General features: G+C 38.1%; 1 protein-coding gene across 2 annotated transcripts in view; it reads left to right on the top strand.

The window, feature by feature from the left end:
- carmil3 (capping protein regulator and myosin 1 linker 3) overlaps positions 1-22,957 on the top strand; it is a 137,492-nt gene that overhangs the window by 76,893 nt on the left and 37,642 nt on the right. For both annotated transcript variants that reach the window (XM_037534266.1, XM_037534274.1), the window contains 4 exons: positions 3,440-3,509; positions 10,029-10,110; positions 12,688-12,784; positions 21,440-21,494. In XM_037534266.1, coding sequence (XP_037390163.1) covers positions 3,440-3,509; positions 10,029-10,110; positions 12,688-12,784; positions 21,440-21,494 — 304 coding nt within the window. The remainder of the gene's footprint in view (positions 1-3,439; positions 3,510-10,028; positions 10,111-12,687; positions 12,785-21,439; positions 21,495-22,957) is intronic.

The raw sequence follows: 22,957 nt of genomic DNA, 5'->3' as shown, positions 1-22,957 counted from the left end.
AATCATGCCAAGTAATCCACAGAATGTTACACTCATTTGGCATTTAAATGAAGCTTTGGGTCAGTCTCTTGGCCTTCTGCACTACATTCAATGACTATTGGAGCCAGGCATTGCAAGATAGAAGGGAGTTTTTAACCAAAAAGGCTAACCTTGTTCATAAGCAGTGAGAGCAAGAATGAGGCCAAAATTAGCATTATGTAACTGAATCATTCTAGGTGATTCTCATATTTTTGCATTCAGTAAGACACATTTTATATGGAGCTCAGGCTCAATCTGCTTAGCTCTCAATACCACATGCAATGCCTATCTGCATCACTAACAATACCTCAGTGAAAAATGCTAGCCTTGCTATTGAGGAATTGGAGGAAACAGGCAGTCCAAGTTAGCGTTATGTTTTTATTGGCTTATTGAATTATGCTAAATAATCCCTGTATTATTAGGTCATTTTTGGGCCCTCAGCTCCTTGTTCAGTGTCCAGGCATGACTAACACAATACGTCTACTGAAAAGGCTAGTTTTGCTAATAATAAATGAGAGCAAGCAAGAGGTCTTAATTAGCATTTAGCGACTGATGCTAAAAATCATTACACACGACCAACACGTTCGTTTTTAGATTGAGTTTTGGCTCTTGATGCAACATTTTATCTGCATCATAGACATAAAAGAGAACTTCAACCAAAAATACTAACTGTGCTAGTGAGCGATAGTCAAAGTTAGCAATATATAAATAAATCCTGCTCTGTGACGCTGATATAACTGTACACTACCTGATATAACTTGCAACTTCTTTTTAAAATCTTGGGTCGGACTCTTCCACGTTCAGTTCTTATCTGAGCCTGGCATGACGACATGAGACTAAACCAAAAATGCTAAACCAAACCAAATCAGGAATGAGAGCACTAGCATTTGCAAAGGAAGTTTTTGGGTCAGTCCTTTGGTCCTTTGCACCAGATTCAGTCAATAAATGAGCGATTAAACTTCATATTTAAAATGCATTTAAAACCCGATGAGACAGATAAAAATGATCATAAAAAAAACTGTTTGGGGCAATGCTGGTCTTTGCTTGCTTTTTGAGCAGTGAAGGGTTTACTTTAATCAAAAATGCTAACAAATAGAGTAGTTACATTAGTAGTTAGTAATGATTTGTAGTTTCCATGTTATTGTACTCAGTTACCCACACTAGCATGAACAAAAATGCTGACTCCATCTCTCCATCTCAGTGTCTCAATGCCACTTTTAATGCCTATTTGAAGCATAAATGCTAACTTTGCTAATAAGGAATGAACGTGAACAGGTGGTCAAAGGTAATCTCAACACTGACGCACTCAGTTAGCCACACTAGCATCTTAAGTCAAACTTTTGGCCCTATGCTTCACATTCAGTGCCAGTCATTGTCAAAGATAAGACGTACTTTATCCAAAAATGCTAAATATGCAATTAAGGTAGTGGTCAAAATAAGCATTAGGTAGGTTAATAAGGTTATATGTTCTTCCTACTTTTGCAGTGAGTTACCCATGCTAGCATTTTTGAATGAAATTGAGAAGATGGTTAGAGTTAGCACTGTTAGCGTTAGCTGTTAGCAACGAAGTTCTGCTAATAGTTCTCCATATTATTACAGTCCATTGATGTTAAATCAGTCTTTTGGCCCTCGGTCCTCTCGAACAAGGTGCTCAAAATTAGCATTAGGAAGCTGAATTATGCTGCTGTTTTATTTTTTTGCACTCAGTTACCCACATGAGCATTTTTAGCAAATGTGTTTTCTGTCTCTTGACAGCGTCACGTTTAATGCCTGTATTAAACAAAAATGCTAACTTTGTCAAGGAAAGAATGTGACCAGGTCATCAAAGTTAGCATTGTGCACTTATATCTTGCTATATTATCCATATTATTGCCCTCAGGTAGCCACGCTAACCACGCTAGTGTTTTTACCTAAAATGTTCCATCTCTTGGCCCTCAGTATCAACTGTAATGCCTATTTCAAGCAAAATTGCTAACCTTGCTAAGGAATGAGAGAGAACAGGCAGTCAAAATTAGCATTATGAACTTATGTCATGCGAGGTGTTCTTAAACCAGTCGCTTGAACCTGTGCTTTAGTTGTGATGGTCCAAAACTGCTAACCAGGCTAATAAAGATGTGGCCAAAATTAGCATTAGGTAGCTGAATCATGCTATATGTTGCTCATATTTTTGCTCTCAGGTACAAACGCTAGCATTTCTAACTGAAATGTTCAATATCTTTGCCCTCAATATGAACTGTAATGCTTATTTCAAGCAAAATTGCTAACCTTCCTAAGGAATGAGAAGGAAAAGTCAGTCAAAGTTAGCAGTATGTAGTTGTATCATGCTAGGTGGTTTTAAATCAGACGCTTGGCCTTGTTCTTCATTCATGATGGTCCAGTACTGCTAACCGTGCTAATAAAGCTGTTTTAAAAGCTCAAATATAGCATTAGGTAGCTGAATCATGGTATATGTTCCTCATATTTTTGTGGTCAGTTACCCATGTTAACGTTTTTTAACTAAAATGTTCAATCTTTTGGCCCTCAATATCACATGTAATGTCTATTTCAAGCAAAATTGCTAACTTTGCTAAGGAATGAGAGACGATAGGCAGTCAAAGTTAGCATTATGTACTTATATTATGCTAGGTGATCTTAAATCAGACACTTGGACCTGTGCTTTAGTCGTGATGGTCAAAGCTGCTAACCTGGCTAATAAAGATGTGGACAAAATTAGCTTTAGGTAGCTGAATCATGCTATATGTTGCTCATATTTTTGTTCTCAGGTACAAACGCTAGCATTTCTAACTAAAATGTTCAATCTCTTGGCTCGCAATATCACATGTAATGTCTATTTCAAGCTCAGTTGCTAACTTTGCTAAGGAATGAGAGACAATAGGCAGTCAAAGTTAGCATTATGTACTTGGTGATCTTAAATCAGTCGCTTGGCCCTTTGCTTTAGTTATAATGGTCAGAAGTGCTAACTGAGCTAATAAAGATGTGGACAAAATTAAAATTACATAACAGTCTTTTTGAATGAAGGATTCCTTTCACTGCCATCACTGCCATGTAGGCCACTGGACTAGCTTTCAGCATCGAGCACTTTGGAAAGAAGGCTTTGTGAAAGGTGTCGTGGGGGTCATAGTGTCTATCTAGCAAACACCAGCCGGTCACACTCAGCTGAGCACCACTCGGTTTGCAGTCCACAGCGCCGGTTCTTCGCAGAACACTTGAATAATCTCTAAGCTTCTTTCCCTCTAATCCCTTAAGACCTGTGTAACACTTTCACACTGCCTGAAAGGAAGCTGCCTGATTTGATTTTTAATGGAGATCAGCTGTGACAGTTCTGAGACTAGACAACACTGGAACTTAAGAGGTGCTTTGAAATGCTGGGGGATCCTCTGTAATGACCGCCTTCTCACCTGTCTTTCTCTTGTCTCCTCAGGGCTCTCTTTCTCGGACTGTCCTCCAACCCTCACATCACTGACCTGCACCTGGACGTCAGTGGTTGCGAGGTACCCCATTGTTATTTGTCTGTCTGTGGCTCCGCTCCAATGAGGAATTAAACTCTTGCACACTTCCTTCTTGGCATGTGGGATATGCGTGTTGTTCCAATGCACAGCGTATAAAATAGGTGCGAGAAGTGCTCTAGAAAGGCATTAATTGGAATAAGAAGAAACTGCGTCCTTTAAAAATCACAAACGTGCACATGTTGTTTATGCTTATTTGGAAATGAGCTGTCCAAATGAAACAATACATATCTGTGATTGCTTGTCCACTTACTGTGCTTATAGTGGAGAGGTCATTTTAGTAATGCCAAGTTATTCCCATATTTTTGCACTCAAGCAAAACTCACATTTGTATTGTTTTTGTTCTCTGTCCTTTTTTTATCTGCACAGCATCTCGAATTCCTTATCACATAAATATATAATGCCTCAACTCAGAATGCAGTCTCCTTATCTGTCACTTTTCATTCATGACATACAGTAAGAGCATGCCGAAGATGTAAATTCACTTATAGGCACAGAATTGATTTACTGTATTGCATTAAATTTCCCACTCTTATCAAAATGCATTAAAGCGGCATTCTGGTGTAAAATTAGAATTGCACACACACATTATCTAAGCCACTTATCCTTTTGGATCATGGGAGGGTGCTGGAGCCTATCCCAGTGGTCAATGGGTGGAAGGCAGGAAACACCAGGCAAGACATACCGATAAAATTACAGTTAATAAATTAATATATCAACATAATCTAAATCACTATTAATCTATCACTACCTATCAATCAGAATCACTTTATTCCACCAAGTATGTTACACATACAAGAAGTTTCGTAGATTTCAAGAATCTAATGTGCTCTTACTACAATATTTAAAATGATGTATATATTACCAAATGGTATATACACTATATGGATAAAGGTATTGGGACACCTACACATTACACCTACAGGAGCTTTTATGATATCCCATTCTAAATCTATAGGCACTAATATGGAGTTGGTACCCCTTTGCAGCTATAACACTTTCTACTCTTCTGGGAAACTTTCTTCAAGATTTGTTCCCACAAAGTTGAAAGCATTCAGTTGTCCAAAATATTTTGGTTTGCTGAAGCATTACGATTTCCCTTCACTGGAACTAAGGGGCCTGGATCAATCTGTGAAAACAACCCCATAGCATTATCCCTCCTCCACCAAACTTTACAATTGGCACAATGCAGTTATGCAGGTAATGTTCTCCTAGCGTTTGCCAAATCCAAACTCGCCCATTGGAGTGGCAGATTAAGAAGCATCAATATGTTTGTACTGACTTGGGGCAGTGTTGCAGATGAGATTGAGCCCACAGAAGTCGGCGGCGTTTGAACATTTTTCAGGTATGGCTTTCATTGTCCATAGTACAGTCATACCTGGTGTCGACAAACAGTGTTTAGTGGCTATGGTTTGTTAAAATATTCCCAAGTCCATATGGGGATATCTGTCAGAGAAGCGTGCTGGTTTTAATGCAGTGCCGTCAGAGGTCACGGGAAATTTTGATAATGTTATGTGCTGTAGAGGATGAAATATCTAAAATCCTGGCAAATGCACTTTGGAATGTTGTTCTTAAATAGCTGAAATATTTCTTGTGGTGAGCCTCATCCCATCCTTGCTAATAAGGGAATATAGTCCTTTCCTGGAACCTCTTTTTATACCCAAGCATGATTGTGTCACCTTTAAAAATTCCTAGTCTTAAGTTGCCCCTTGATAAGGTAAAACATTACATATCTTGTCTTTGTACTGCTTTAATTTAAATACAAGTTAAAGTGGATTTACAAATGGCTTCTTTCTTTATTTGCATTTCACATCCTGTGCCAGCTTTTCTGAAACTGGGTTTGTACTGGATCAGAAAGGGGTTTTCCTTGCATTTAAACCAGAAAATCTCACTCAGTAGACCACTGTGCTGTAGTATTGACAGATGTAGCGATGGTGTTCCGATTTGGCAGGAGTAGACCCTTTAAGACCATTTTTTTCCAGGCACAGTAGTTTTTGAAAAAATTGAGAGTGATAATGGTTGGCATTTTGTTTCATTGTGGAAAAGAGAAATTGACTTTCTGTTTCAGCCAGTGAAGTGTAGTATCATTATTGTAGTTCAGTGGTATTTGGAGAAGGTCCTTCTATCGATGGATCACAGTCTTAAATGAACAGCTGTAGCATTTAAGTCACTCCCACAGAGACTGATTCACATAATTAACAATGTGATTATTAATTCTTGAACTTTTACGTGAAACTTTGAGAACTTTGTGGGCTTTTCCAATGCAGAGCACAAGCTAACATAGGGCAAAATGTAACATGGATACTTTATGTACAACTTAAGGGGTCAAGAGTTCTTTAGGAAAGACAGTGGTTCCATTTAGAACCATGAGTTCTATATAGAACCATTTCATACTTGAATGGTTCTTTGCATGGTGAAATGGCTCTTCTGAATGTGTTGTACTTTGAAAATGGTTTGTGGAGTTCTATTATTACAAGCTTGACATAGAACCATTTTCAAAAAAAGGTTTTACACTGAACCATTTACAACACATTCTCCATCAAAACAATGAGCCATTATACCATGTGAAGAATCACTTAAGCATGAAAGTAGATCTAAACAGAACCATTGTTTTCACTCAAGAACCTTTGAAGAACCATTTTTTCAAGTGCAATCATAGGAAGGAAAGACAAAAACAGAAAAGAGATAAGTCTGTGAAACTGGTGGTGTGACCAAGGTTCTAGACTGGGGTTAGACATGTTTGCATAAACCACTCAGTTCATACCTAATTTATTTTAATCACTCTTCATGGCTCTAACACTGCAGTGTTTAGAAGCACACAACTCACTCATAGTGAGAGCTGGCTGGGCTAAAATTTAGCCTCCACATGGTGGAGGTAGTTTTAACTCTGTATTACAATTAAGTCTCCCAATAAAAAAACAATAAAAAATCCATATCTCTCCATATAAATCTTCAACAATTTACTTAATATATATGTTTGTTTTCATTTATTTCAGTGGTGCAGACCAAAGCTACTTGAGTGCTAATAGCTCCCTGATTCTGGGGAGAATCTTTAGCCTGCTATAACCATCAGTGAGCGAGTGAGTGTGTGAGTTACAAGCAAATTTTCTGAGGTACATACATTATATACATATATATATATATATATATATATATATATATATATATATACACACACACACACCTCAGTGGTTGGCCAGGTTAAATGTCAAAGCGGGGTCAGCGTGAAAAGCCTTCCCAGAAGAGTTGAAGCTGTTATAGCTGCAAAGGGTGGGCCAACATGATATTAAATCCTAGGGATTAAGAATGGGATGTCACTCAAGTTCATATATGTGTGAAGGCAGACGAGCGAATACTTGGCAATATAGTGTATAAGTGTCTGTAAATGTAAAGCATCTAAATTGGATGTTATAATAATGTAGCAACAGGATTAACCTTAATCTAAGTGCATTGTGAAACTAGTCCAGGTTTAAAATGACAGTTTAAATGTAAGCCTGAATATTTTCATTCTAGGTTTAAAGCTTGTTACACCTGGAACAATAAACCTTCATTTAGTCTAAGTGTAAGATTTACCCTTTAAAATCCCAGGCTTAGTGCATACAAAGGCTTATTATTCAGTAAATACAGGGACTTCAATGCAAAAGTGTAATAAAGCTTTGGGCCTGCTGATAGGCCCTGGAATGTCCAATTAGGGGTTAATCTTTCTTGGTGTAGCCCACTCTAGGAAAAATAATGTCTCTTGAAGGCAGAAGGAAAAAAAATGCTTACAATGTAGAAATTGAATAATCAGATAAGCAGGACAACAAGCTAAACTCTAAAATTAGCAAGGTAGCTTGGTATTTAAAAAGGTTTCCTCCGCATCGCTTCTTTTTTCAGGCTGAAGGTCAAAAACTTCGCTCTAGCGTCTGTTTTGTGCTGAAAAGGGATAGAGTCACTGTTTTCTATGTGATTTTGTGTAATGACAAAGGAGGAGTTACGCTAATGCTTGCTTGGTTGTATTTATTAGCCTATAGCTCAGTGGCTAGGCTAGCAGACTGGTTGACACCCCAGGGATTCCCAGTGGCTGTATGATGTGCTTGCATAATGCATGCTGGGTACTGTAGTGACAGAACACTTGTGAGTTAAACCATTTGAACAATATTGACTTCTGACCATTTCTGACCAAGTCCATGAGGCTAAAAGACACAATGCTGCACTACAGAATACTGTATAACACAACCGAGAACATATTAAAATCAGAGTTTAGGCTGGAATGGCCCTAGCATGAAATATTCATAGTTAAATAAAAACATATCGATTTTGCCTCTGTGTATTGATTCTATTGTGAAGTTGTGAAGCTCCCAATGTTGAAATATTAAAGTGTATACATACACTTATACAAGCCGCAGTCCCCCAATGACTATAGTGTGACTGAAGATTATTGTCCCATTGACAGATAAGTATCCCATTAAGCAAGGCAATGCATTATTTTGCTTTGAAGAAATTCAGCTTTATATATTTATATATTAATATGGATTTATACAAAGCTATACATGTATACAGTATTTACCCAAAAAGTCACAGTTTTACATTTTTCAGTAACACCTTACTGAGCAGTGTTTATAGGAATACATGACACTACACCTACTCATCATGAAAACAGACATAGATCTGCATAAACACTTAGAAAAGATTATTCCAGTAGGTGTCTTCTGTCATGAATGCTGACAAAAGCACCCTTTCATAACATCTTTGTCAGGTTTCAGATGTTTTCTGACTTTGGGTTACTTTTTTGGGTGAAATGGTATAGCATGTGATAACCAGGCCTGGGCAATATGTAAAACAAAATGGTATTTTCTAGGTAAATAATGTCCGCCGGGACCGACTTTCTATTCTGTTTTCAGTTTGTATGCTTTCTAAACATTAACTGTTTGAATGATGTTCATTGAATGATAATGATGTTCATTCATGAGCTCCTTCTGGTGTAGGTTCAGTGTAACTTGTGCTCTAATAGCACCCCCCTGCACCTCCTGAGAAAATTCTGACTGCAACACAGGAGTGATTCCCCAAGCCATGTCAATGTTCTTTACATATTAACCAATAAGCATGTAGTGTTATATTTTCATATTTGTCATAAATGAACTTTGATTGAACGGCACTTTATTTTGGAGATCTGTTTGGCCTGCTCCATGATCATGGAGCTCTCTTTGGACAGCCTAAATGTGAACTCATCTGTACAAAAATAGAAAATTGAGCTCTGTTTAAACAATTAATGCCGCATCGCAGTCCGTCTGTTTCAGACGTGATGTGAGAGAGGACATTAGTATATATAGTATAGTGTAGCATTTTCAACATTTCAATATTGTTTTTAAAAATATCTTTTTGATTTCTTTTAAAAGCAAACAATTTACATGATCTGTAGTTTAATATTTCAATAATAATGCAGTCCCAGGTTCTGATGTCACGACCGAAACACTAAAGTTGTACTCCATAGGTGGAGACTTATTGTAGCCACACCACTGCATTATGGGCGGGAAGTGAGATTGCATCCCTCATGACCACTTAGTGACCAATTAGATTCCATTTTTTGAAGTAAATGTGTCCCAAGGTTTGAAAATCAGTGTGTAACATTAAGAATTGAGAATTGTCAATAACGAAAAACACACGTTTTCTGCAATTAAGGAAAGTTAAGGAAAAATATTTCGATTTTATGTGTGTGTCACTGTTCAAAGCTGTGTTTACTAGTCGTGAGCTGACTAGTATCTTTTAATTCTGCTTAAATTAGCTAAAACTTTCACTACCGAAACGTCGTTACTGAAACAATTGGGGAAATTTTGGAGGTGTTGTATTGTCAGTTACAAAATGTTCAAACATTCAATTTCATGAAATTAAACATAAGTAAGTTATAAGGATTTTAGTCTAAGGTGCAAATTAGTTAAAAGTCCGAAATATGGTTTCGGCTCTGACTCTGACCCAACTGAGCAGAGCGATCTGTGAATCTGTGAAGGTGACTTGTTTGTGAATCAGAATTGCGTCTACACTGCTGTCTTTGGTGTCTCCACGCAGAGTGGCTGCTGTGGCATATCTACTGGTTGAATGACTGTTAAATGCAAAGTGCATTGCACAGATAAAGAGCCGGAACGTTTCAAGGCCTCGCAGAAAAGTTCAACGCACATTTATCTCTGTGCGGTGGTGTGCAGGCTTTTTTCTTTTTTATCATCGCTGACATTTCCTGTCTTATTCTCTTCATTCCTTTCAGCCGTCTCAGTCGTCTCTTGAGTCTTTTATATAGCCATTCATGTTGGGAATGAAATGCACTTGCCTTGAAATCGAGTGCAACTTTTCAGGCCTTTTTAGTGTTGGCCAGCTCTTTTTTCTCCAGCAGCTAATTAAATCTAGATGAGCTAAAGCTGCAGGGACTAGCATTCGTCTGCTGGCTTAACAGCTATTAATCTCCATTAATGAGGAAAAACATTGTTGCATTCTCTTTTTCTCGCTCTCTTTCTCTTTGTCTTTCTTTCTCAGCTCAGGTCAGCAGGTGCAGCTGTAATACAGGACTTATTCCCCCAAGTCTCCTGCATCAGCACCCTAGACATCTCAGATAATGGTGAGACCAATCATGTGTCTTTGCTTTGGGGTGGGTAATTGAGGATTTGGTGGTGGGTATTTGTTGTTATTATGAAACTGCTATTACTGTAGATTTCAAATTTTATTAAAAATGTATAAAACTCTTCCAATAGCAATTTTAAAAATTTTCGCTGTTGGATTGACTCCTCCAACATATCAATTCCTAGGAAAGCATTTTTTTATAGATTTGTCATAATATTTGTTGTCTATTGTGATAAATGTCACATATTCAAGTATCACAATATTATATTTCCACCATATCTCTCATGCCTTATACACATGTCTACATCTTGTCAGGTGAAAGCATCTGAAATGTAGGCTATACACACACACACACACACACACACACACACACACACACACACACACACACTATATATATATATAAAGTACACCTCCTTGTTTCTACACTTATTGTCCATTTTACCATATAAGAGCACTTTGTAGTTCTACAGTTACAGACTGTAGTCCATCTGTTTCTCTGATACTCTGTTACCCCCATTTCACCCTGTCCTTCAATGGACAGGACCACCACTGAGAAGGTAATATTTGGGTGGTGGAACATTCTTACCATTGCAGTGACACTGATATGGTGGTGGAACATTAGTGTGTGTTGTGCTGGTATGAGTGGATCACAGCAGTGCTGCTGAAGTTTTGAACACTGTGTCCAATCACTGTCCACTCCATTACACATTTCTGTCTTGTTGGTCCATCTTGCAGATGTGAGGTCAGAAACGACAGCTCATCTGCTGCTGCACAGTTTGTATTGGTCATTCTCTAGTCCTTCATCAGTGGTCACAGGATGCTGCCCACAGGACACTGTTAGCTGGATATTCTCATGTCAGGGTCACTGCAGTGCTGAGAATGATCCACCACCCATATAATGCATGCTCTGTGGTGGTCCTATGGGGACCTGACCATTGGAGAACAGGGTAAAAGGGGGCTAACAAAGTATACAGATGGACTACAGTCTGTAATTATAAAACTACAAAATGCACCTATATAGTAAGTGGGGCTGATAAAATGGACAATGAATGTAAATCCTTTATTTTTAAAAAGATAATTTGGAGTAAACTGGCTCCACTAACTTGTATTGCCATCATTGGTAGAAACAAACCCATGTAGCTCTTTCCTATAACTTCATGCACAATCCATTCAACTGTGCAATGTTTGAGGGCTTCTTGCATGTACATCCCGTTTCAAATCCCCCTGTAGTATTCCAATTGGATTCAGATCTGGGCTTTGACTAGGCCATTCTATAACGCTCCATTTCTTCCTCTTGAGTCACTCTTTGGGGGATTTACTTGTATGTTCGGGATCATTATCCTGTTGATAGGTCCACCGCTTCAGCCTCAAATTTTTTGGCACATGTGCTCATGTTCCCCTCAAGCTGTTCCCCTCAGCTAGTATGAATGAGAATTCATAGTCGATGCTATGATTCCATGTTGGCCAGGCCCTGAGGTAGTAAATCATTTATTATATAATCATAATAAAGTGGTGTAACACCATTCTTTTCGGTTGGCATTGGGTTCTTCTGATAAAATGCTGTTTTTTTTGTTTCAGAAAACATGCTTCTGGTACTGTGGCCAATCTCTGACATTGTTCAATAAGTCCTGATCCTTGCCTAGATATTGATTACCAAACTTTTGTCCTGATGTTCTTAATAGACAGACAATGACAAAGCTTCCTCCTGGTGCACTTTCCAAATTTGTGCAGTCCCTTTCTAATGGTAGATGCAGGCACTTTGATACCAACAGTTTAGACTTCTTCTGGCATCTTACGGTCTGTTCTCGATTTAGATTTGCTGGGGAGGCAGTGGTTTCTAGCCCTGGCACTGGTTTCTCCACTCCTAAATGATCATCCAGACAGTGAATGATTGACTTCCAATATTTTGCACATCTTTTTCAACACCTTCCCAGATTCAAAGGCATCCACAACCTTCTTTCTGAAGGCCTCAGAGAGCTCTTTTGATCTAGCATGATGATACCACACACCCCGAAATAAAAAGAGCAAACCAGAGCAGAGATTTAAATAAGTTCCTCCAAGATATTCCTCAACAGTGTTCTAATCATTAGCACCTGAACAGGTGAATAAGTGATATATAGGCGTGCACTTACTTTGTCAACATAAAAATATTTCTGTTATATGAAGGATGACATAATTGTTCATTTTAGGTGTCGCTTTAATTCAATTATAACACCTTCATCTGTCAATACTGTTTAAATGATGACCTAATATCTGTATGCCTAAATATGCATGTTATTTCAAATTTTGGACTGATTTGGTTCAATTTGATTCATTTGATTCACTGCATCAATTACATCCTACAATGTAAAAGGCAGCCGACATTTATTTTCAGATGGTATAAATGGTAAATATAAGATTAAAAAACTAACACCTATAACCTTTTGATTTGACATTACTTTGCCTACCTATTTTGCCTTTGACCTTCCAAAATACAATGACTTCCAGTGCAAAACAATTTCCACCCCTCGGTTTCTATTGCAGATTTTGCTTTGTTTTGATTTGCTTTGTTCTGTTTTGTTTTGCACCTCAGGTTTGGACGCTGATCTTTTCTCCGTCATCCCGGCCTTCTCCCGACATCCCTCCCTCAAGCACCTGCTGCTGGGCAAGAACTTCAATGTCAAGGGCAGGTACGGAGCAGCTGGCACAGATTCTGAGACATTCAGACTCAGAGACAAAGGACACTGATTTCTGCTGCTGACTGATATTTTGTAGCTGATACCGGTACTGATTTTAAAGACCCTAAACATTCTTATAACTGATAATATAAAAAATAAGACAGGACTCTTTTGACTGATATGATTATCACTTCTCAATTATCACATTTATTGAACTAAAACCACAGAAAGTCTTAAATAATAACAAGTACAGTTTCATGCAAAAATGTTGTCACTGATGTTCAAATTGCAGGTTTTGTTGATTGTCGAAAGTATTGGCACAATTTATATTAAATTTTTTCCAATGTGTTAAATTGAGCACATAATTAGAAATTAGGCACTACAGTTTGAAAAACCTCAAAATCTGAAAATCAGCCCCAGACTATTATCCCCCCTCCTCCAAACTTTGCTGTTGGCGTTATGCATTCTGGTAGGTAGTGCTCTCTTAACTTTCACAAACCCAGATTCATCCATCAGACTCTGAGTGTGAGTGAGTGTGATTCATTACTCCAGGGAGCACGTTTCCACTGCTCCAAAGTCCAGTGGTGGCCTTTTGTTACCATTCTAGCCAGCACTTCCCAGATTGCATGCAGATGGTGAGCGACGTCCAGCAAAAATATAGCACTACTGGCCCATTGTTGGCACTGGCAAACTGCATGTGAGCCAAAAGTAGCCCGCATTTAAAATAAAATGATTTTGTCCTCATGAGCTATGTGACAATCATGCATGTTTTAAACAGGAATTGACAGGACTGTGGAAGTGGTAGTCTTCATTTAGGTCACAGCCATAAATTGCACGGTATAAAATTCAACCTAAAATGTTTTGGTCTTTGTGACATATTGTGTTTTATTTGGGTTAACATGTTAATTTGACTCAGTACTAGGAATACTACATATATCCTACATATAACTACTACATATCCTAGTTTGGAGTTTAATTAAAATTTAGTTCAAGCTCAAAATTTTAACTGTTTTGTTGCCATATGAAGGCTAAAGCAGAGAGCTAATAGCAGGTTTTACAGTGATCCGGCTGTGTGTTTGTGCTGTATTTCTGGCTGTGGGATGTTAAAGCTGGTTTCTCCCACTCTGGCTAGTGATGGCAGGTTGCTCTGAGTGTTCTGGTGTGTAAATCATTGGCATTGTTTTCACCCCTTGTTGGAATATCAAGGCTAAAAGCAGAGCAATAATATCAGGATTTTGGGTGATTTTCCGAGCCGAGTTACTCACTAATACTGACGTCTCAGCTCAATGTCGTCATGCTAGCTGGTTTGGGCTGGGTCTGCTGAATGGTCTGATATGATAATCAATGTGTAGTTTGCACTGTTCTGAGTTTATTAAAACCTACATATTTGCCCCCAGATTGTGGCCTCTGGTCAAGTTTTGTTATGTTTTTCACAGTGCAGTAAAATGTAGGCCAATTATAACAAGAGTACCAGAGTGGTGCAATAGTGTAAACATATGCCCCATCATGAAGAGATCATGATTTCAAACCCCATCAATACCACACCTGTCTGCAGCTGGTAGTCAAAGAAGAGGAAGTGTTTGCTAGTCTCCATTCCCTGATCCTGTTGTCACCAGGGACAGGGGACATCCCAACCACCTGGGACATTGTTGTAATGGCCTGGATTTTATACTAGAGGTTTTGAGTCAGTTCTGGCAGTAGTGGCTGAGATACGGCCCTTTAATGGCAGTTAACATGTTGTGTTCTCACAACCACACCTGGCCCACTTCATCTGGCCCTGTAGATGTCATCATTCCATGCAGTAGGCGTCTTGCAAGTAAATGGCGTATGTATCCCAGGTTTGGTTCATAGCAAATTTGCTGTCTGGGTTGGAACTGTGTATAGTAGTCTTAGGCTTCTGTGCAGCTGCTCGGCCATGGAAACCCATTTCATGAAGCTCCTGAAGCAGAATCCTTCTGCTGATGTTGCTTACAGAAGCAGTTTGGAACTCTGTAGTGAAAGATGCAACAGGATATAGGCATTTTTATGCATTATGCATTTCATTGCTCGACTGGCCCTCTCTATGAGCCTATGTTGTCTCCCGCTTTGTGGCTAAGCTGTTGTTACTCCCGTATGCTTCCATTTCACAATAATAGCACTTACAGTTGACTAGGGCAGATCTAGCAGGGCAGAAATTCACAAACTGACTTATGGTAAAGGTGGCATCTGTGTGATCCATTCTACTGCCAGTGTCTATGGAGATTGCATGGCTATGTGTTTGATTTCATGCACCTGTTTCTTACACCAACAATGGGTGTAAAACAATTGAACTCAATATGTAGAGGGATATCCGCACACCTTTGGCCATGTAGTGTATATGGACGAGACCCTAGATGCTACAAGAGGAAAGATAAATATGTATGAGATGTATTAAATATATATAAATATTTAAGAAAGATAAATATACATGAGAGAATAATAAGCATAATATACAGTATATAAAAGATGTGCTGAGATGCTGTTCCTGCTTTGCTCACTGAGGCTCATTATGGCCAACAATTAGTTAAAGTCTATTTTAGGAAAAGGTGGTTTTTAGTTCAGTGAAAATGATCAAGTGACCACATGAATCATTGAGTGCTGCCAAATTAGTCCCCAATTGAAAGGTAGCTTAGCTGGGGTACCAGAGGACCGTCTGGCAGCGAGATGAAAGCCTTCGCATGTGGTTGGCTGGCTTCCTTAGATGTTCATACCAATGAATACAGAGTCCATGTGAATTCCCAATGACATTATAAGATTATGCTTTAGATTTAGGAGCAGATCTACTCAAATTTAGCTCACAAACTCTATTTTTGGCATTAAAAAGTGGCTGTCGTAATTACCTAATTAGACTCACCTTATTTTTGACACCACCATGGCTGCCATTGTTGTTGCTAAGAGATGCCAATCCAACTGTAGTAGTTTCCATCAGGTGAATAAATGGCCTGATGAAATGTTATCTTCTCCTAATTATTTTGGCTTGATAACATGTTGATAAAAAGGATATTTTTCCTCAAAATAACAGCAATATCTCAAAATAAATGTCCTTTCTCAAAGAGAAATTACGGGTCTGTTTTTCAAAAGCCATAGATCATCCTTTATTCCTTTTTATTTTCAAGTCAAAACAACCATTAAGTACATAAATAATTCATTTTTCAGTGTTAAGAGCAAAAGCAGAAAACATACACTTTGGGCAGCCCTGGCCAAATGATATATTTTGGTCATTTTGTCATAGTGAATTTAAAAAGAAGTGGATACAAATTATTCATTTTTTTCTTAATGTATTAATTTACATTTACTTCACATTAATCTTGCGCAAAAACGTGGTCAGTACTTAGTAACACGCTGTTTGGCTGAAAGCCCAGCTTGCAAACACTATTTGTATCCAGCTAGGAATCTTTCTATTCCTGTTTCTTGTAGAGCAGTTCTGAGATATTCACAGGTCATGTTATTTAAACATGTTCAAGATGGACATTTTTAAGATCTACCCACAGATTTTTGATGAAGTCAGGGACTGTGGGGGGCCATTTCAAAAGCTTCAATGTTCAATATTCAATGTCTTGAAGCTTTTAAGGTGTGTTTTGGATCATTGTCCTGTTATAAAAGCCAGTCTATTTTCAGCTTCAGTTTCTTGACTGACTGTGTCACATTTACATCCAGCATTCATGGAATCCATTCTTCCATCTACCCCTGCAACATTTGCCACTGGCTGCCACACAAGTCCAAAGCATAACAGATTCACAACCATGCTTAACAAGGTGTTTCTTTCATCAAATGCTGCTCCTTTGTTTTTTCCGAACATAACTTTGGTGATTGTGGCCAAAGAGTTCCATTTTTACTTTATTAGTCAACAACACTTGTTCCTAAAGTGTCTCAGGTTTATCTAAATATTTTTGCACAACTCATGCAATGACAGAGGTCTGTGATAAGGTTGCAAGTGAGGTTTTCTCTGATGACTCTTCCATACAGATCATATTTGTGGAAGCAACGCTGCCCAGTAGAATGATGCACCACCAACATTGTTTCAGCCAAACCTTCCAGAAGGCTCTTTGTTGTTATATGGAGGTTTTGCTTTCCTTTCTTGGCAGTATATAAGCAGTTCTTTCTGGAGTTTTGTTTGTCTTTGATCTTGCCTTGACTTTCACAGTTCCTTAACTGCCACATGTTCAAGTTAATATATAGCATTTTTAGTGTATATATATCATGCATATATATATATATATATATATATATATATATATATATATATATATATATATATATATATATATATATATATAAAAGCTGGGCAGATAAAAAAAAAAAATGCAATGATGTCCAAATCATTTAAACACTATTTTCATTGAAAATAGTACAAAGACAACAAATCAAATGTTGAAACTGAGAAATTTTATTGTTTGTTGAAAAACATTTGCCCATTTTGAATTTGTTGCCAACAACACATTCCAAAAAAGTTGGGATGGGGCCAACAAAAGGCTGGGAAAGTTGTGTAATGCAAAAAACAGTGGTTGATGGCAGCAGGTCAGTAACATGACTGTATATAAAAACAGCATCTCAGAGAGGCTGAGCCTCTCAGAAGTAAAGATGATGAGGAGTTCACCACTGTGAAAGGCTGCACAATCAAATAATACAAGAATAACATTTTTCAATGTAAAACGGCAAAGGAATTTTGTTTTTCATCATCTACAATACATAGTCACATCAAAAGACCTAAAGACCACTTGGCTTGTTATCAGTGCACAGTTCAAAAGCCAGTATTCATGATGGTTTAGGGGTGCATTAGTGCACATGATATGGGTGACTGGTGCATCTGTGAAGGCACCGTTAATGCTGAACAATATAAGCATGTTTTGGCAACATATGCCGCCATCCAGATCACGTCTTTTTCAGAGAAGGCCTTGCATATATTACAACAGCATGGCTCCGTATTAAGAGTTTGCATGCTAAAATAGCCTGCCTGCAGTCCAGACGTGTCACCCATTGACAACATTTGGAGGGTTATGAAATAAAAAAATATGACAACTGAACCCCCGAACAGCTGAAATCTTATATCAAACCAGAATGGGAAAACATTTCACTTTCAAAACTACAGCAGTGTATTCTCAGTTCCTAAACACTTACAGAGTGTTGTTAAAAGAGGAGGTGATGAAGCACAGTGTTAAACATGCCCTTGTCCCAACTCTTTTGGAACGTGTTGTTGGCATCAAATTTGGCATATATTTTTCAAATAAACAATGACATTTCTCTGTTTCAACATTTGATATGTTGTCTTTGTGGTATATGTGGTACCAGCACATACAATGTACTGTATATATGTGCGCAGACATATGCGTATATTTGTGATTACCATAATGCGTTAATTCTATGTTGTTTGATGCCTTAGAAGATCAATTACATTTTTCCATTCTCAATTTCAAACTTGAGTTGTTGAATTGTTGTAATTGTCATCTTGTTAATCAGAGCAGTGGACCATTCAAGACAGGCAGCGTCCATGAAATAGGATAACCACAGTTGTATAGAAAAGGTTTTGGGAGGAAAGTACTTGCTGCTTTTGCTCCTGAAAAAAGAATTTTGCTTTGGAATAAATGTATAAATTAAATAAATTGAAAAAGAACAGATTATATTACTAGATATAAAGAAGCTGATTGTAGTTAACGCATTTATAATGAGCTAATGTGATGAATTTTAAATGTTGTAGTTAATTATTTTAATGCTGTTAACACATTTTCTACCTCTACAGAGAACATGCTCCAACACATTTTAGTGCACTTACTGTTTATTGGTTGAGTTTAAAATCTTAGGGAAAAAAATAAAACAAAATGTGGCCTGTGCAAAGGGTATGGCACATTTTATATTTGATGTTTTATTTTTTTCCAGTATGTTAAACTCAATGGAAACAAACAAATGGAAATTATGTATTAAAATTTGCAGAAAGCTTGCCATATTGAAGTTTGTTCTCTATAATGGTTAATGTGTTGTCGCTTTGTTGTTAGTTTAATTCAGTTTTCTCTTATTAATATTACAAAAGTCAGTGAAACTCATAGTTACATTGTTTCAATGAATTTAAGTCAGTTGTCACATTTGCTTAAGAATTATTTTTGTTGTTTTTCAGTTTTTGACATAATTATAAAGCACATTTTGTTCTTTACATTGGGTGTAAATTTCATGAACAATGGACCAAAAGAAACAGCCCAAAATGACTTGGCAAAAATTAAAAGTAAAGTAGGTTTTTTCCTTCTCCTGTAAAGTCGCCATTTTGGAGATACGAGGTTTTCTTCCGACAGCAGTGATATTCAAATATTTTTAGAACATAAGAATAATTTTACACATTGGTCTACAACCAGATGGGTTGATATTATTAAAAAGATTGATTCCAAATATTATTTCAAACTGCTGAACTAGTATTTCAAACTTCTGAACTGACACTCCAAACTTCTGAACTGTTATTTCAAATGTCTGAGCTGTTATTTCAAACTTTTGAACTGTGATTCCAAGCATCTGAACTGTTATTTCAGTCTTCTGAGCTGAGATTCCAAACCTATGAACTGAGATTTCAAACTTCTGAATTGAGATTGGAAACTTTTAAACTGGTATTTCAGACTTTTGAACTGTGATTCCAGACTTCTGAATGGAGATTCCAAACTTCTGAACTGGTATTTCAAACTTCTGAATGGAGATTCCAAACTTCTGAACTGGTATTTCAAACTTCTGAAATTAGATTCCAAACTTCTGAACTGGTATTTCAAACTTTTTAACTGTAGTGTACCTCTTCCAGACTTCTGAACCTTATTTCAATTGTCTGAACAGTGATTTCATACATCTGAACTAAGTACTACAAACTTATGAACTGGTATTTCAAACTTTTGAACTGTGATTCCAAACTTCTGAACTGTTATTTCAAACTTCTGAATGGAGATTCCAAACTTGTGAATTGGTATTTCAAACTTTTTAACTGTAGTGTACCTCTTTTGTGTCTTGTTGCTAGACTGAGGATCTGCTGACACGCAGAGCATGAGACAGCTATAGGCTGAATGAAAAGATCTAAAAGTGTCTCCTCCAGACATTTTCTAGCCTTTTCTGTTCAATCTGCACTGTTCTATTCAGCCCCCTTCACACGTCAGCTCTGCAATCAGTGTTCTACTGCTCTTGTTTACTCCCCTGAAAAATGTTGAGGGATGTCAAGTGGGTGAAAGGTTGACACAATCTGAAGGTTCATGTTTTATAGAGTACTGTCCATAAATATTTGGACAGTGGCACAGCGCTTGTTTTGGTTTTGTTGTTCAGCACATTGATTTGAAAAGAAACTGTGTTCATGGTTCTATATAGAACCATTTTCTTCATTACAGAACCCTTGAAACACCATCTTTTTATAAGAGTGCAGATTCTTCCCTGTTAAAAGTGATAAATGACTTTCTACTCACTGTGCATTCAGATGACTCAACCATTGTAGTTCTTTAAGAACTTAGTGCCACCTTTGACATCATTGATCACAATGTTCTTGTTGAATGGTTTAAGCACATGGCTGTCCCACAGGGGACAGTACTGAACTTGTTCTTATCTCTGGGATAGGAAGTTTAGTTAATGTTGGCAGTTTCTTTTCATTAGTTGCCACCAGTGGCTGTGGGGTTCCTCAAGGTTCTATATTAGGGCCTCTTCTCTCTTTTTGCCAGATAGAGAAGTGTGATTGATCACTCCTGAGAACATGTTTCCACTACTTCAGAGTCCAGTGGTGAAACCATTCCAGTCAATGCCTGGCAATGTGCATTGGTATTGGCTTGTGTGCAGCTCCTCAGCCATGCGGACCCATTTCATGCAACTCTTGATGCGCAATTCCTGTGCTGATGTTGCTTCCAAAGGTATTTTGGGACCCTGTAGGGAATGATATAACCATGGATAGACAGTTTTTACAAGCCATGTGCTTTAGCTTTCAGCAGTACCGCTCTGTGTCTACAGTTTCAAAGCTGAGCTGCCGTTGCTCCCAGATGCATCCATTATACGATAGCACATACAGTTGTCTGGGGCAGACCTAGCAGGGAAGAAATTTCATGCACTAAATTGTGACAACTTGTGGCATTCCACTACAGTGACATGTTAAAGTCAATGAGCTCATCAGTGTGACTCATTCTATTACCAGGGTTTGTCTTTAGGGATTGCATGGCTAGGTGCTGTCCACATACTTTTGGCTATATAGCGTAAGTAAAATGTATGATATTTATGAAAGTCTCTCAATGAGTGCCTTGAGGGTATTAAAACCTGAGCAGTCAACAGATTTATTCATTTTTAAATCCATTTACTGGAAAACCTAAGTCTACTTTCGCAATATGAAACGAATCTTGGTGTAATTTTTGGTCCCGATAAGCAAATCCTGTTAAGAGTCTTAACAGTCTTTACCAAGTCCGTCTTTTCAGGAATTGGAAATGGTCATTCCTGCTTTATCTAAACTACTGCAATTCTATGTGTTCTGGTATTGACAAGTGTCTTGACAAGTCACCTCCATATCACCCTATTCTTAGCCTTGCTGAATCACCAACCACTAGCTAAATATTCCCTGTTAGTCTCTCTCTCTTCCTCTCTCCCTCAGTTTGCCTGTCTCTTTCTATTTCTTTCTTTCTGTCCACTAATATTTCTGCCTTTCTCTCTCGTTCTCTGCAGGGCACTGGACGAGATCCTACAGAAGCTGGTGCAGCTCGTGCAAGAAGAGGAGTGTGTGAGTGCTCTGACGCACATTTTTCCCGCCACGCTAACGGATACAAACGCAAACTATCTATCCTTTCCCTTCCTACACAGGCGTGCACTCTAAAGACCTGCCACCTGCATCACAGCAAAGCAGAATGATTCATCCCTCTCTCTCTCTCTCTCTCTGTATCTCGCCCTTTCCCAACACCTCATTCTTTTTCTTTTCTCCGCTCCAGGGTGCGGAGCTCACTGACTATGAGCTCGCTCAATTATTTACAGCTGTTTATACTGATCACACTCTCTGCATCATTCATGCAGACACACCTCCACAATCATGTGCTATTCATTCTCCTTTATACATGCTCTAAGGGTTGACTGATAATCAGCCTGGGTAATAATTGCATCCGATATTATATTAGTTAGTTTGCCAATCAGCGGCAAAGCGGAAATTATTGTTTATAAAAAGCTTAAATATGAGTTGAAACTGTATTTCTAGTGCTAAAAGGTACACTTCCGGCTCAGTGTCCCACCCACAGCCGTACCCACAGTCAAAAAAAAAGTATGACATGTCAAGCTAAACCACCCAAAACGTCAAAACTGATTGGATTGGTCGAAATTAGTCGTTGGACAGGAAAAAAACTCAGTGGACATGGTGGAACTGGCCTTTTCAGATTTTTCTTCAGAATTAAGCTTCTGGCATATCTTTATAAACTGCAAGGTACACGTTTCTCAGCGTTGCTCACTATTTTATTAACTATTAAACTATTGTAAAAGTATTTTATTAGTTTTTATTCAGTATTTTATTCCCTGTAACTAAACTCCACAGTGATTGCCAATAATATTATACGGTAACATGTTAACACCCATCACCGTGGCATTGGAAGTACCACTGGCAATATGACACCAATTTAGTGAAGCAGGTCTCATTCAGGAGATGCAGCCTTTTGTATGATTTCTAGCTTTTATTTAATTAAATATTAAAGATAATCTCTGAAAATGATTAACTCAAGTTTTCAGCTTTATCAACTTTAAGCCTCCCTCACTGGTTACCTGCTTTTCTGTTAAAGAGTCTGCACATCTTGCTGTATTTCAGCATCCCTCACAATGGACAAGATTGCCAGGTTGAGCAAAGACCTCTAATCCAAAATTTGATTAAAAGCTGCCAACCAAAAATTAAAACTGTATCATCCCCCCCCAGTTATATTTTTGAACTAACCCTAATGATTTGATTAAAGGGGATAAAAAGGGGAGATGATTGTTTATCAAGAGGGTGATTTTTTTGCCCCAGGGGATGGCATCCCCTCACAAACTGAGCCCTGGTTGAAATTAGTCTGACATGTCACGTTCAACCAATCACAGCTTCAGCAGCCTGTCTTAATATCTCGCCTACAGTGTTAATGGATTGCTTGAAATGGGGAAGGGGTGCCAGAACAACCCATCAGTATGTCAGTTGCCTGCCTCAGTGTCCTGCATATAGCATAATTGGATTGGTTG

This window comes from Pygocentrus nattereri, chromosome 2, assembly GCF_015220715.1.
Source record: "Pygocentrus nattereri isolate fPygNat1 chromosome 2, fPygNat1.pri, whole genome shotgun sequence".
Taxonomy (NCBI): domain Eukaryota; kingdom Metazoa; phylum Chordata; class Actinopteri; order Characiformes; family Serrasalmidae; genus Pygocentrus; species Pygocentrus nattereri.
The sequence above is the reverse complement of the archived record's forward strand: the minus strand, read 5'-3'. Positions and strand labels throughout refer to the sequence as shown.